This window comes from Neoarius graeffei, chromosome 28, assembly GCF_027579695.1.
Source record: "Neoarius graeffei isolate fNeoGra1 chromosome 28, fNeoGra1.pri, whole genome shotgun sequence".
Taxonomy (NCBI): Eukaryota; Metazoa; Chordata; class Actinopteri; order Siluriformes; family Ariidae; genus Neoarius; species Neoarius graeffei.
Window position 1 is genome coordinate 48,557,453 of NC_083596.1, and position 14,366 is coordinate 48,571,818.

At 41.6% G+C, this 14,366-nt stretch overlaps 2 protein-coding genes across 2 annotated transcripts in view; both read left to right on the forward strand.

Annotated features, from left to right (window-relative positions):
• Nucleotides 1-1,623: 1,623 nt before the first annotated feature.
• dpf2 (double PHD fingers 2) overlaps nucleotides 1,624-14,366 on the forward strand; it is a 44,653-nt gene continuing 31,910 nt past the window's right edge. Inside the window, exon 1 of the mRNA XM_060912568.1 lies at nucleotides 1,624-1,956. Coding sequence (XP_060768551.1) covers nucleotides 1,631-1,956 — 326 coding nt within the window. The 5' untranslated portion in view covers nucleotides 1,624-1,630. The remainder of the gene's footprint in view (nucleotides 1,957-14,366) is intronic.
• cdc42ep2 (CDC42 effector protein (Rho GTPase binding) 2) lies at nucleotides 1,869-10,654 on the forward strand. Its single transcript, XM_060912570.1, has 2 exons — nucleotides 1,869-1,956; nucleotides 5,549-10,654. Exon 2 carries the CDS (start codon nucleotides 5,748-5,750, stop codon nucleotides 6,414-6,416), a length of 669 nt encoding a protein of 222 aa, XP_060768553.1. The 5' UTR covers nucleotides 1,869-1,956; nucleotides 5,549-5,747; the 3' UTR covers nucleotides 6,417-10,654.

Consider the following 14,366-nt stretch of genomic DNA (forward strand, 5'->3'; position numbering starts at 1 on the left):
ATTCTATTCCAATATTATAAAACTCCATTCTATACTGAGTGTTCTGTTCAAATGCTAATATGATAAAAGGAATGTTTTACTCTCCTCTAATGAAATCCTGTTCTACTTTTATTATGATAGAGCTTCATTCTATTCAATTCTATTAATTTTGCCAAAACTCTATTCTATTCTGTCGAAATCATCCGTTTCTCTTCCATTTATTCTTGTCTATTCTGGTGTAATATACTGTTATAAAAACTCTATTCTGTTTTGATGTTGTATTCAATTTAATTCGACTTCTATTCTGGTAAAACTCTATTATGGAACAAATATTCGATTGCTTCATGGGGAAAACCCCGTTCCGTTATTTATTCGGACAAAATTCTGCTCTGTTCTTTTGTGCTAAAACTCTTATTTTATTCTGATAAAACTCCATCGTACATGTTTATATACAGTCACTTGTATTTGCTCTTGGTTTTGTTTCCCTGCAGCTACATGGTGCAGATCTTCAGAGGTTCTCATCCTGTTTGTGAGGAGCCACAAACGGTCAATGAGCACAGGATGATGATGAACCATGAAAGCTTTACTTTCTCCTTCTTGCTCACTTTCGCTGAAAGGAGATTTGAATATGGTGAAGTCCTTGGAAAAACTTCCTCATTTTTCTCCCAATCCCCACATGCTAATGTTCCAGCTAACGTTAACGCTATCGGTTCCGGATCATGACGATCCTACACACACGCAGAGTGCGAAGCATAAAACAAGTTCTTGGACATTTTTCTCAAACTCTTCACATATCATTCTCGTCAGACAAACACACACCTGATTTATCTACAGATTTTTATTCCTGAACTTTCCTCCCACAGACTCCAAACCCGCTCCATCTGGATGACATGTTCAGGTTGATGACGTCATTGAGCGGTACCCAGTTCAAAAGGTCAGTAAAAAGGAATTAAATTTGTTTTAAAAATTAAATGATTAGCCATCATTTTTAAACATTTATTCTGATGTAATAAAATGTTTTGTTTTTTTTTTAACTTCTTTTCCTCCCTCATTTTCAGAGTGAGATTTTCTCTGAATAAAAATGCAGATTTTTTTCAACATAAAATATAAATCTCATCTTATTATCTCTAGCCGCTTTATCCTGTTCTACAGGGTCGCAGGCAAGCTGGAGCCTATCCCAACTGACTACGGGCGAAAGGCGGGGTACACCCTGGACAAGTCGCCAGGTCATCACAGGGCTGACACATAGACACAGACAACCATTCACACTCACATTCACACCTACGCTCAATTTAGAGTCACCAGTTAACCTAACCTGCATGTCTTTGGACTGTGGGGGAAACCGGAGCACCCGGAGGAAACCCACGCGGACACTGGGAGAACATGCAAACTCCGCACAGAAAGGCCCTCGCCGGCCACGGGGCTCGAACCCAGGACCTTCTTGCTGTGAGGCGACAGCGCTAACCACTACACCACCGTGCCGCCTAAAATATAAAATATAAATAGTTTAGTAATTAAGTAAAGTATCATTTGTGTTTTTATTGCAACACGACAGTTTTCCTGAAAAACCGAAATATTGATACAGATCGTGTAAGAAATGCAGAAAAAATAATTTATTATTATTTACCGATTTCGAGACATCAACAATTTGATGATACAGTTATATAAAATGAATCTTCCCGTCCTGAGAGCGACTCCAGTCCAGAGGGAGAGAGAGAGAGAGAGAGAGAGGGGGCGGAGCGCGAGCTTAAAGCAGAGCTTCTCCGGTTTTCCCGCATCAGCACATAACGCGCGCGCGCGGCGCATCACCGGATCCGCAGCTCGGGCTGTTCTTTTCCGCACAGAGCGCGCGAGGAGGAAACACCGGAGCGGAGTCCCGGTCAGAGGCGCAGCTGCAGCACTGAGACACGCGGGGGCCCCGGGACCGGGGACCGGCATCTGCACTGACACACCGGACAGAGGGAGCGCGCGCGCAAGGTGGGGTTTTACATCTATCTATCTATCTATCTATCTATCTATCTATCTATCTATCTATCTATGTCTGTCTATCTATATTCTCTCTCTGTCTACGTTCTCTTTCTCTATCTACATTCTCTCTGTCTGTCTACGTTCTATCTATCTACAGACATTCATTCTCTGTTTACCTACCTACATTCATTCTCTCTCTCTCTCTCTCTCTACATTCTGTTTCTCTCTCTCTCTCCATCTATTATTTAATCTATCTACGAACATTCATTCTCTCTCTCTCTCATATATCTCTACATTCTCTCTATCTACCTACTTACCTACCTACATTCTCTCTCTCTCTCTCATTATATATATATATATCTTTCTACATTCTCTGTCTACTGAGATTCGTATTCTGTCTCTCTGTCTCTCTCTTTCATGTGTGTGTGTGTGTGTGTGTGTGTGTGTGTATATATATATATATATATATATATATAAAATATAATGTGCGCATATATATATATATATATATATATATATATATATATATATATATATATATAGTATGTGTGTATGTATTTATATCTGTATGTATGTGTCTATCTACCTTCTCTCTCTTTGCTAATTGATCGACCCTTCCAGCTGTATGTTCAGTGCAAAAGTTTGCACACCCTCATCCCAAAATGCAGAAAAAACTTAATTTATTTCAGCACTGCATTCATTTTTCACAGATGTCCTTCTTTCATTATCTCATGCACACACCCCAAAAACAATGAGATAATAGTGTACGCTGTAACATTATTTTTAAAAAAATTTTTTTTTTTGATTGGGGGGTGCAAACTTTTGCACTCAACACTTTCTGTCTGTGTGCAGTCCTTTACCCTCTATGCTGACTTTTCTGTTGACGTATTCACTGTGCTGTTTTGCTCCAGGACAGAGGGATGAGGACACACACACACACATTTTTTTTATTTAAAAAAAAAAAAAATTATATATATATATATGTGTGTGTGTGTGTGTGTGTGTGTATATATATATATATATATATATATATATATATATATATATATATATATATAAAATATAATCTGTCTTTCCAGTTGCTTTTAAACAGTTTGTTCTCTCTGCAGTGTGGTACACACAATACTGAGAGCTAAACACTGCTCATGGACAGTTCTGGTTTACACACACACACACACACACACGCGCACACGCACACACAAGCTCAGATTTACACCTGAACATGCAGGTTTATTTCACACACACCAGATGCAGCAACACACTAGCTGGTCTAGACCGGTTCCTGTTCCTCTGAGTGGTGTGTGTGTGTGTGTGTGAGGTGTCTATCAGTCATCGGTGAGCAGTGATGGACTGTGAACCTGATGTGGGCAGAAATGAGCAAGAAAATATTCAGCCCAGTCAGAAGGTTGGTCTTTCAGCAGTCTGTAATCTCCATGAGTTACGTGTCATGTGATCCCACAGTGCTGTCAGGTTCTCCATCCTGATTGGTCAAGACGTGTAGACAGCAGCGCAGCTGCGAATCCCAGCTCTCGTTTGAATGTGTTATCGTTTCCATAGCAACACCTAACACATGGACTTGACAGTGGACCCCAGGAGGTGTGTCGGCCATAACGACTGTTATAGCTGCTGTAACGAAAGTGAGGACACGCCCATCTCTGTGTGATTCCTACAGAGATGGATAATCCTGTGTGTAACAGAAATCTTCCATTCAAACACGACTCGTGACTTGTTAACACAGGAACACACACAGAGGGCCTGATACTCTTTATTATCCATCTGATGGATACAAATGAGGCAAAAACACAAAGCAACTCATTGTGTACTGAAAAACAAAACCAGCCTGTAAAAAGCTTCATTTGAATTTATGCAGAAACCGCAGTGTGTGTGTGTGTGTGTGTGTGAGAGAGAGAACACGTACCAATTTAAAATGTTTTCCTCTTTCTGATGCATTTGTTTTCTCTCTCTCTTTTCATCTGTTGTTCATTATCTGCTCAGTTCAGTGAGTCAGCACACTGCAGCCTCTCTCTCTCCACACACACACACACACACACACACACACCCCTAATCAGTTACACCTTGTTCACACTCTTTGTCTAATCAATGCTTTACATGCACACACTCAGCTCACGCCCTGTGATAGCAGTTTAAACCACAGTTACACCATTTGTACAAAAGGTGTGTGTGATATCGTAACACTCATCTACACACACACACACACACGCAAAATGTTTGCAGTCCTTTATGTGTGAGCTGTTGTTTGCCTGCAGAACTGCACAGTTCAGTTGTTGTCAAGTGTAAACACACGTTTGGATATTTGTTAGTGTGTGTGTGTGTGTGTGTGAAGGAGGACTAGCTTACAGTTTCACAGCAGTCATGCTCAGTGACACTGAAGCAAGCCACTGCACGCACGCACACACACACACACGCATTATCACTGATGGATCACTGAAGTAACTTGAGAGAAATGACTTAATGCTGGAAGTATGTGAGTTATACTTCCGTGTACTTCCACTCTGACACACACACACACTGTTTCCATATGGACACATCATTTCTATCTGTCTCTACAGACCGGTAAACACACTTTATTTCCAGACCTCAACCATGGGTGTGTATGTGAAAGAGGCCACACCTCCTTCACTGTGACTGACAGATACAGAGGCCATGCCTCCTTCTCTGAGACTCCTCCATCCTTTCTCTGAAGTCTTCTATCCCACCAAGCCACGACATGACACACACCTGGACTGTTCACCAACACTAACACACTGATTATTTTCTCAAAACACTTTTTTTTTTCTCAGCTGCTTATTAAAATAATCATCACTTGATTGGAGGCGAGTCGAAGCCTGTCTGAAAAATGAATGCGGTTTGGCCTGAAGTCTTCACTTCACCTTTCATCTCACTGAGGTGAAAACAAACCTGTTTCTACCACAGAGCTCTGGATTCTGATTGGTCAGATGGTGTTGGTTAATTAAAAACATCAGTTTCTATTCATGCACTTGTTCTAATATATGATCATTTCTCCAGCAACTTGGATAACAAACGCTCCACTGTTTAAAACGAACCATATCACACTTGGGGAAGGAGTCTCCAGTGTCAGTGCTTTGTAACAGTCCGAGGTGAAGTTTGAAGACAGACGAGTTTACACCTTGCGGTTTCTTGCTGACATGATAATCAACAATGGAAAACCGTATTCAGTGGCAAATTGCAGTTGTTTAATAGGAATAAAAACTGATTTAAAAAACAATTAAAAAATAACACGCTGCTATTGGAAAATAATCAACTTTGGAATGGAAACAGGAACTCCGCTTTGCATCATGCCATGTCACACCAATCTATTGCTTTCTTCTAACAACATACTGCGAGTGTTTCATTTTCATATTTCACACATTTCGAGTTTAATAATCGTTACATGAGTGCTGGTGCCCAGGAAGAGGAGTTCCTCTTCCTTTTTTTTCTTTTTTTTTCCCCCTCTGAGGCGTGTCTGATTTCAAGAATATCACGTCTCCATCAGGAATATGTGGCCTGGTAGTTGAAGTGTATTTGTTGTTCCTTCAAGTCTCAGTGCTAATGGACTCAGTGCTTTTTCTCTCTCTTTCAGGCAGTGACAGAAGTGATGGACTTCTGGAATTTGGTGTGGAATTTTAGTGGGAATACTCATCCTGAAGCTTTGTAGCTCCTTGAATCAAGGTCTACAGTGGTTCTGCTTCCTCGTCTCATCTTGCCTCGTCCTTCTTTCTTTCTCCACGCTGTTGCGCGAGTTCTCTCTGTGTTGTTCCGGGGGACACTCGGTGGCCACCATGTCCTCCAAAGCACCAATCTACCTGAAGCGCAGGAGCCACAAAGGCAAGAAGGAGAAGCTGCGTGACCTCCTCTCATCCGACATGATCAGCCCTCCGCTGGGTGACTTTCGCCACACCATTCACATCGGGAGCGGCAATGGCGGCGACAACCTCTTTGGTGACCTTTCCTTCCTCCAGGGCAAGTTTCACTTGTTACCTGGGCAACAAGGTCAGCAAGACACAATGCAGTGGAATTGCGCCGCCACCGAAAGTTCGCCGCTGCTCAAGAACGCTCTTTCGCTTCCTGTTATTGGAGGAGTGCAGGCGCTCACGCTTCCGCCTTCAGCCCCTGTTGCATCGCAGTCTCTCACCCCTGCCATGGCTCCACCGCCAAAACCTCCCAGATTGCACCTGGATTCACCTCACACGTCACTCCCTGGCTCCCCGAAGCGCTCGCCTGATCACGAACAGCCTTGCTTTGGAGCAGAGGAAAAGGAAAGCACGGAAAAGCAAGGCGAGAAAGATGACGAGCACGCGTACCTGTCTCATGCTGGCTCCCTTCTGTCGCTCCACTTGGACCTGGGGCCGTCTATCCTTGAGGATGTCCTGCAGATCATGGACACCCAAAGTATGGGAGGAATCGGTGGAGGATTCACGCCAAATGGACGACAAGAGGTCTACACCTAAGACATTCTTCCACCCTTATTTGTTCCCGCTCCTCTTTTTATTGCCTGGAGTGCTGGATTGAACAGTAACTTTTCCATTTGTCCTTGAAATTGTTCTCTCTCACAGTCAGAGTGTTCAAGGCTCCAGAGAAATTCTGTTCTTTTCCTCCTTCGTGATGGGAGATAAAAGCCTGACAACTTTTACAACTTCCTGGTCTTCCTTCTCACTCTCCTGAGCCACTGATTAAATATTAATTCATCTTTCAAATCAGAGCTACAGCCTGGACTGCAATTTCTGACGTATCTGGAGTTCTTTAATCGAGGATTAACTGCAGGAGAAGAAAAATGACCTTCTCTCAGCACTGAGAATGACGTCACCTTACTCCACGGTGGTGTTGGCAATTTCTGAACAAATACATGCGCCTGTCTGAGGATTTGCTCCCCCTTTTTTTTTTTTTTTTTTAACTAGAGGAGCTCGCTCACATTATGTCCAAGAGCTACGAATAAGGAAAGGTATCTCAGTTAAAGACCAAGTGAAAAAAACAACAACCCTGAGTATGTCTTCCATCTTCGTGGAAATGTGAAAAGACTTGGAACGTTGCACCTTTGGCTTTGCTGGATGTTTCTGTACTCCCTCAGGCTGGGACAGTTGATCCCTGTTTTGCGTTCAAGCCTTTTTTAGATGGAGGTGTGAGGCTCAGTTTGTCACTGAACCCACGGCCTGGGTTCACTTTTGAAACCGAGCCCCAGAAATTTATCACTTCAGCATATTTCAGTGTTAGAGGGGAATTCCACATGGGATTTGAAAAAAAAAAATCAGCTTGATGAGAAGTAAACAAGATCCTGGAGTGACTTTTATGAAAAATGCGTCATTCTAGAGACTGATTTATGACCATGTTCATTTGGGGGTGGGGCTTAGAACAAGAAAAAATGAGTATACAAGCGCACGTTGGTTTAGTTTTGCTGGTCAAAAGGGTTGTGACCTTTATTTCTGCCAAATTGGGCTCGCTTTGGATCAAGATTATAAGAAAAAAATATAAAAATACAGCGCTTGTAGTCAGATCTTGTTTGAAAGCAAATGATCGGGATTAAATCTTGTCAAACATGGAGTATGTCAAGCCAAAGGAAAGTGTCGCATCGCAAATAACGGCGCTATTGATCATTCAAGCTATGCATTTTTTTTGAACATACAAAGTACATAAAAGTTCTGGAGGTAAATATTGATTTTAGAAGATTTAGAGATGGTTATTGCAAAGGTGGTTATGGAGTGGATAATGGTCGTAGCGGCTGTATTGAGGATATGGCAAATTAGAAATGTTTGCACACCACAGTGACCATTACCTTGCATTACATGGCATGTAGCAGACGCTCTTATCCAGAGCGACGTACAAGAAGTGCGAAAGTTCTAGTGCCAATTGAACAAGTGACAGAATAACGCTAAGTGTAATGTTCTGTTGAAGAACCAATGCTCAATAAACATCCATCCATCCATTATCTGTAGCCGCTTATCCTGTGCAGGGTCGCAGGCAAGCTGGAGCCGATCCCAGCTGACTATGGGTGAGATGCGGGGTACACCCTGGACAAGTCGCTAGGTCATTAAAGGGCTGACACATTGAGACAAACAACCATTCACATTCACACCTACGGTCAATTTAGAGCCACCAATTAGCCTAACCTGCATGTTTTTGGACTGTGGGGGGAAAACTGGAGCACCCAGGGAGAACACGCAAACTCCGCACAGAAGGGCCCCTGTTGGCCACTGGGCGCGAACCCAGAACCTTCTTGCTGTGAGGTGACAGTGCTAACCACTACACCACTGTGCCATCCACTCAATAAACAGCCAAGGAAAACAATTCAACCATACAGTTGAGCTGACAAAGTACAACTAAATAGAGAAAAATTAAACTCCAATGGCTGACCCCAAACGAGACAGGACACAGCCTGGGTTGGTGTTGGTTAAGACCAATATGCAATTACACATGAAGAAAGTGTCTTTTTCCAAATTTTTGAGCAAGTTTCAAAAAGTTCTTTCCAAGATTCTGTGCATCACAGACCATTTTGGTGTAATACCGCTATTTGAAGGATGCTATGATCGGAACCTATCATTTACATTCACGTTTTGTCAGAAGCCAACAGTTGAAGGTCAAAATCCCTCCCATGCCAGGACCTGGTCTTCCCAGGCAGTCTCCTGTCCCAGGACTAACCAGGCCATTAAGGCGCATTGGGCGGCACCGATCTCCGCTTCTATAGCCCCCAGCCTATACAGCTTGGGTTACAGTGGGAGGTTGGTCCTCTGGTAACCACGAAAGTTTGGTCCACCACTCGCATCTACCCGTACATTGCAGCATGTCTTGCCAGACGGCAGTAGGTACACTACCGTTCAAAAGTTTGGGGTCACTTTGAAATGTCCTTATTTTTGAAAGAAAAGCACTGTTCTTTTCAATGGAGATCACTTTAAACTAATCAGAAATCCACTCTATACATTGCTAATGTGGTAAATGACTATTCTAGCTGCAAATGTCTGGTTTTTGGTGCAATATCTCCATAGGTGTATAGAGGCCCATTTCCAGCAACTCTCACTCCAGTGTTCTAATGGTACAATGTGTTTGCTCATTGCCTCAGAAGGCTAATGGATGATTAGAAAACCCTTGTACAATCATGTTAGCACAGCTGAAAACAGTTGAGCTCTTTAGAGAAGCTATAAAACTGAGCAGATTGAGTTTCTGGAGCATCACATTTGTGGGGTCGATTAAATGCTCAAAATGGCCAGAAAAATGTCTTGACTATATTTTCTATTCATTTTACAACTTATGGTGGTAAATAAAAGTGTGACTTTTCATGGAAAACACAAAATTGTCTGGGTGACCCCAAACTTTTGAACGGTAGTGTACCATTTTTATGATAGTCTATGGTATGACCCAACTGCGAGTAGAACTCGCAACAGCTGAAGGTGCAGTCTGGAAAACTACAAATACAGCTACAAAGGTCAAAGGCAAAACCGAAGCACGTGCATGTAAGAGAAATGCTAATGGACCGTCAGTAATGTTGTCAATCCTTAAGATGAATCAGGTTGCTCGAGAATGTTGCGTTTATAGATTTTCTGTCATAAAAAACAAGTCTGTGGAATTCCTCTTTAAGACTTTGGCTAGTGGAAGAGACAGGGTGAAGAGCGAGGTCATGTGACACTTGGTGTACTGTAAGTCAACAGCGAGTAGATCATTACTATATTAACCACTCAAGGTGAAATTGTTAAGCACTGATTTAAGCTTCTGCGGCGTAAAGAATGTTCCAGCTCCACGCCTTTCTGCTAGAACATCCCGCTAGGTGACGAACACTGTATTTCCTGTATTCATTAGCAATAACAGATATTAGCAACATTATGATTATTATTGTGATTATGAGGGAGTCCATGTTCATCATGACATCACACTGAAGACTTAATTATCCATGATTCTCTTTATATTTTCATGATTAAGCTCGGCGAGAAGAACATCAGCGCACGTCCTGTACTTGTCCTCAGACTGAACTATTATGGGATAGGAGATGCCGAAGGTCTATTTTTAGTCACGCACAAACACTTTTCTCTTCAGAAAATGTGATTAGATATTCAGAAGTGAGCCAAGCAGGCGTGATAGTATAGTAGCTGTGGAGTGTGTGTGTGTGTGTGTGTGGGTGGGTGGTGGTGGGGGTGAAGCCTGCGTATCAACACAATGGTTGTGTTGTCATAAATCCACATCGAGGCCTTGAGGAGTGAAGCATTATGAGAAGGAGGAGAGGAGTGTGTGTGTGTGTGTGTGTGTGTGTGTGGGGACAGCTTGGGTGATTTCTCCAAAGTTGTTTTTTTTCCCCCGACTTTCTGTCAAACCCTTTCAAACGTGCCTTTTTCCTCTTTTTCTTTTTCTTTCTCTCTCACGTGTGAATGTTCTTTCTTTGCGTATGGTGTGAAATTTATTTATTCCCACTTTCAGGAAATCCAAACTCGCACTACAGCTCGAAACCACAGACGAGCTGAGATCGAGGTTGGGAGAGATCTGTATTATGCAGCAGGACACGAACCTCGTCGTGACATTCTGTAAACCTCTGTAACACACACAGTTCTGAGCTGATTGGACAGAAAACTTTCTCTCTGCTGCTGCTGCTGCTGCGTGAATGAGCTCCCAGTTCACATGAGGACATGATTCGTGCATTTACAGTGAATAAAGAGAATTTTATTGTAAAATATAGTTATAAAAATATCAATAAAGGACAATTTGATATGAAGTCGTGCTGCATTCGTGAGTCTTTTTTTTTTCTTCTTCTTCTTCTTTTGGCTCTAACATTTGAACGTACAGTAATGTGGAAAAATCTGAGGACTCTTATTTTGTATGAGCTGCACTGTTGTCTCGAACATTCTGACCAATCAGATTTGAGAATTCAGTCGACAGGGTGTTTCAAAAAATTTGATGATATTTCACAGTCTAATAACTTTGCTAATTCTCGTTCAATTGACATCAAATTTTAACAACGTGAGGAAACGGGTCAATTTTATGTTTTAATTTCTTCGTTGGAAAAGAAAAGGCATTTTGTGTGTTAGAGTTCACTTGAACACAGTCGAACAAGACTATACAGCGTGCGTTTATGAGAGAATTTTCTGAAAATGTACCAACTGTAATGCAGATTTGGACACGGCACAAAAAATTCAATGAGGAAGGCTGTCTGTGAGTCTGTCTCAGGCGGCACGCAAATTGAAAATTTGTGAAATCGTTCATGGAATCCACACACCTTTTGAATTTCTCATTCAGATTTTGAGGAATAAATCTTATATTGTTCATTTTTCATTTGCTGAGACTATGTAGTTTATTTTTTGAAACATCGTGTGTGTCTAATGTTATATATATATGTATATACATACACAGTGCTCAGCGTAAATTAGTACACCCCCTTTGAAAAGTAACATTTAAGCAATATCTCAATGAACACAAACAATTTCCAAAATGTTGACAAGACAAAGTTTAATATAACATCTGTTTAACTTATAACGTGAAAGTAAGGTTAATAATATAACTTAGATTACACATTTTCAGTTTTACTCAAATTAGGGTGGTGCAAAAATGAGTACACCCCACAACAAAAACTACTACATCTAGTACTTTGTATGGCCTCCATGATTTTTAATGACAGCATCAAGTCTTCTAGGCATGGAATGAACAAGTTGGCGACATTTTGCAACATCAATCTTTTTCCATTCTTCAACAATGACCTCTTTTAGTGACTGGATGCTGGATGGAGAGTGATGCTCAACTTGTCTCTTCAGGATTCCACATAGGTGTTCAGATCAGGAGACATACTTGGCCACTGAATCACTTTCACCCTGTTGTTCTTCAGAAATTCAACAGTGGCCTTAAATGTGTGTTTAGTCATGTTGGAAAAGTGCACGACGACCAAGAGCACGGAGTGATGGTAGCATCTTCTCTTTCAGTATAGAGCAATACATCTGTGAATTCATGATGCCATCAATGAAATGCAGCTTCCCGACACCAGCAGCCCTACATAAGGACACTGCCACCACCATGTTTCACTGTAGGCACCATGCATTTTTCTTTGTATTCCTCACCATACAGTTTTGAAGCCATCAGTTCCAAAAACATTTATCTTGGTCTCATCACTCCAGAGTATAGAGTCCCAGTAGTCTTCATCTTTGTCAGCATGGGCCCTGGCAAACTCTAGGTGGGCTTTTTTGTAGCTGGTCTTTAGGAGAGGCTTCTTTCGTGGACGGCGTCCATGCATGCCATTTCTCTACAGTGTACGCCGTATTGTGTCACAGGAAATAAATAGTCACCCCAGTTTGGCTTTCTACTTCTTTAGATAACTGCAGTGAACTTGCATGCCAATTTTCTTCAACGAAGACGCTCCTGTTGAGGTGTTAACCTCCGTGGACAACCTGGACGTCTCTGTGAGATGGTTGCAGTTCCATCTTTCTTAAATTTTTGTACCACTTTTGCTACAGTATTCTGACAAGTAAAGCTTTGCTGATCTTCTTGTAGCCTTCACCTTTGTGGTGGAAAGAAATTATTTTTGTTGGGGAATTCTTTAGAGACAAGTTGAGCATCACTCTCCATCCAGCATCCAGTCACTAAAAGAGGTCATTGTTGAAGAATGGAAAAAGATTGATGTTGCAAAATGTTGCCAACTTGTTCATTCCATGCCTAGAAGACTTGGTGCTGTCATTAAAAATCATGGAGGCCATACAAAGTACTAGATGTAGTAGTTTTTGTTGTGGGGTGTACTCATTTTTGCACCACCCTAATTTGAGTAAAACTGAAAAATGTGTAATCTAAGTTAGATTATTAACCTTACTTTCCCATTATAAGTTAAACAGATGTTATATTAAACTTTGACAACATTTTGGAAATTGTGTTCATTGAGATGTTGTTTAAAATGTTACTTTTCAAAGGGGGTGTACTCATTTACGCTGAGCACTGTATGTATGTGTACTGTGTGTATATATATAAAATATTGTGTGTGTGTGTGTGTGTGTGTGTGTGTGTGTGTGTGTGTAGATTCCAAAAAAGTTGGGACAAAGTACAAATTGTAAATAAAAATGGAATGCAATGATGTGGAAGTTTCAAAATTCCATATTTTATTCAGAATAGAACATAGATGACATATCAAATGTTTAAACTGAGAAAATGTATCATTTAAAGAGAAAAATTAGGTGATTTTAAATTTCATGACAACAACACATCTCAAAAAAGTTGGGACAAGGCCATGTTTACCACTGTGAGACATTCCCTTTTCTCTTTACAACAGTCTGTAAACGTCTGGGGACTGAGGAGACAAGTTGCTCAAGTTTAGGGAGAGGAATGTTAACCCATTCTTGTCTAAGGTAGGATTCTAGTTGCTCAACTGTCTTGGGTCTTTTTTGTCGTATCTTCCGTTTTATGATGCGCCAAATGTTTTCTATGGGTGAAAGATCTGGACTGCAGGCTGGCCAGTTCAGTACCCGGACCCTTCTTCTACACAGCCATGATGCTGTAATTGATGCAGTATGTGGTTTGTCATTGTCATGTTGGAAAATGCAAGGTCTTCCCTGAAAGAGACGTCGTCTGGATGGGAGCATATGTTGCTCTAGAACCTGCATATACCTTTCAGCATTGATGGTGTCTTTCCAGATGTGTAAGCTGCCCACACCACACGCACTAATGCAACCCCATACCATCAGAGATGCAGGCTTCTGAACTGAGCGCTGATGACGACTTGGGTCGTCCTTCTCCTCTTTAGTCCAAAAGACACGGCGTCCCTGATTTCCATAAAGAACTTCAAATTTTGATTCGTCTGACCACAGAACAGTTTTCCACTTTGCCACAGTCCATTTTAAATGAGCCTTGGCCCAGAGAAGACGTCTGCGCTTCTGGATCGTGTTTAGATACGGCTTCTTCTTTGAACTATAGAGTTTTGGCTGGCAACGGCGGATGGCATGGTGAATTGTGTTCACAGATAACGTTCTCTGGAAATATTCCTGAGCCCATTTTGTGATTTCCAATACAGAAGCATGCCTGTATGTGATGCAGTGCCGTCTAAGGGCCCGAAGATCACGGGCACCCAGTATGGTTTTCCGGCCTTGACCCTTACGCACAGAGATTCTTCCAGATTCTCTGAATTTTTTGATGATATTATGCACTGTAGATGATGATATGTTCAAACTCTGCAATTTTACACTGTCAAACTCCTTTCTGATATTGCTCCACTATTTGTCGGCGCAGAATTAGGGGGATTGGTGATCCTCTTCCCATCTTTACTTCTGAGAGCCACTGCCACTCCAAGATGCTCTTTTTATACCCAGTCATGTTAATGACCTATTGCCAATTGACCTAATGAGTTGCAATTTGGTCCTCCAGCTGTTCCTTTTTTGTACCTTTAACTTTTCCAGCCTCTTATTGCCCCTGTCCCAACTTTTTTGAGATGTGTTGCTGTCATGAAATTTCAAAATGTC

Bases quoted from the DNA above. Each gene is read 5' to 3' on its own strand.
- cdc42ep2 (XM_060912570.1), top strand. From the start codon at position 5,748: ATGTCCTCCAAAGCACCAATCTACCTGAAGCGCAGGAGCCACAAAGGC.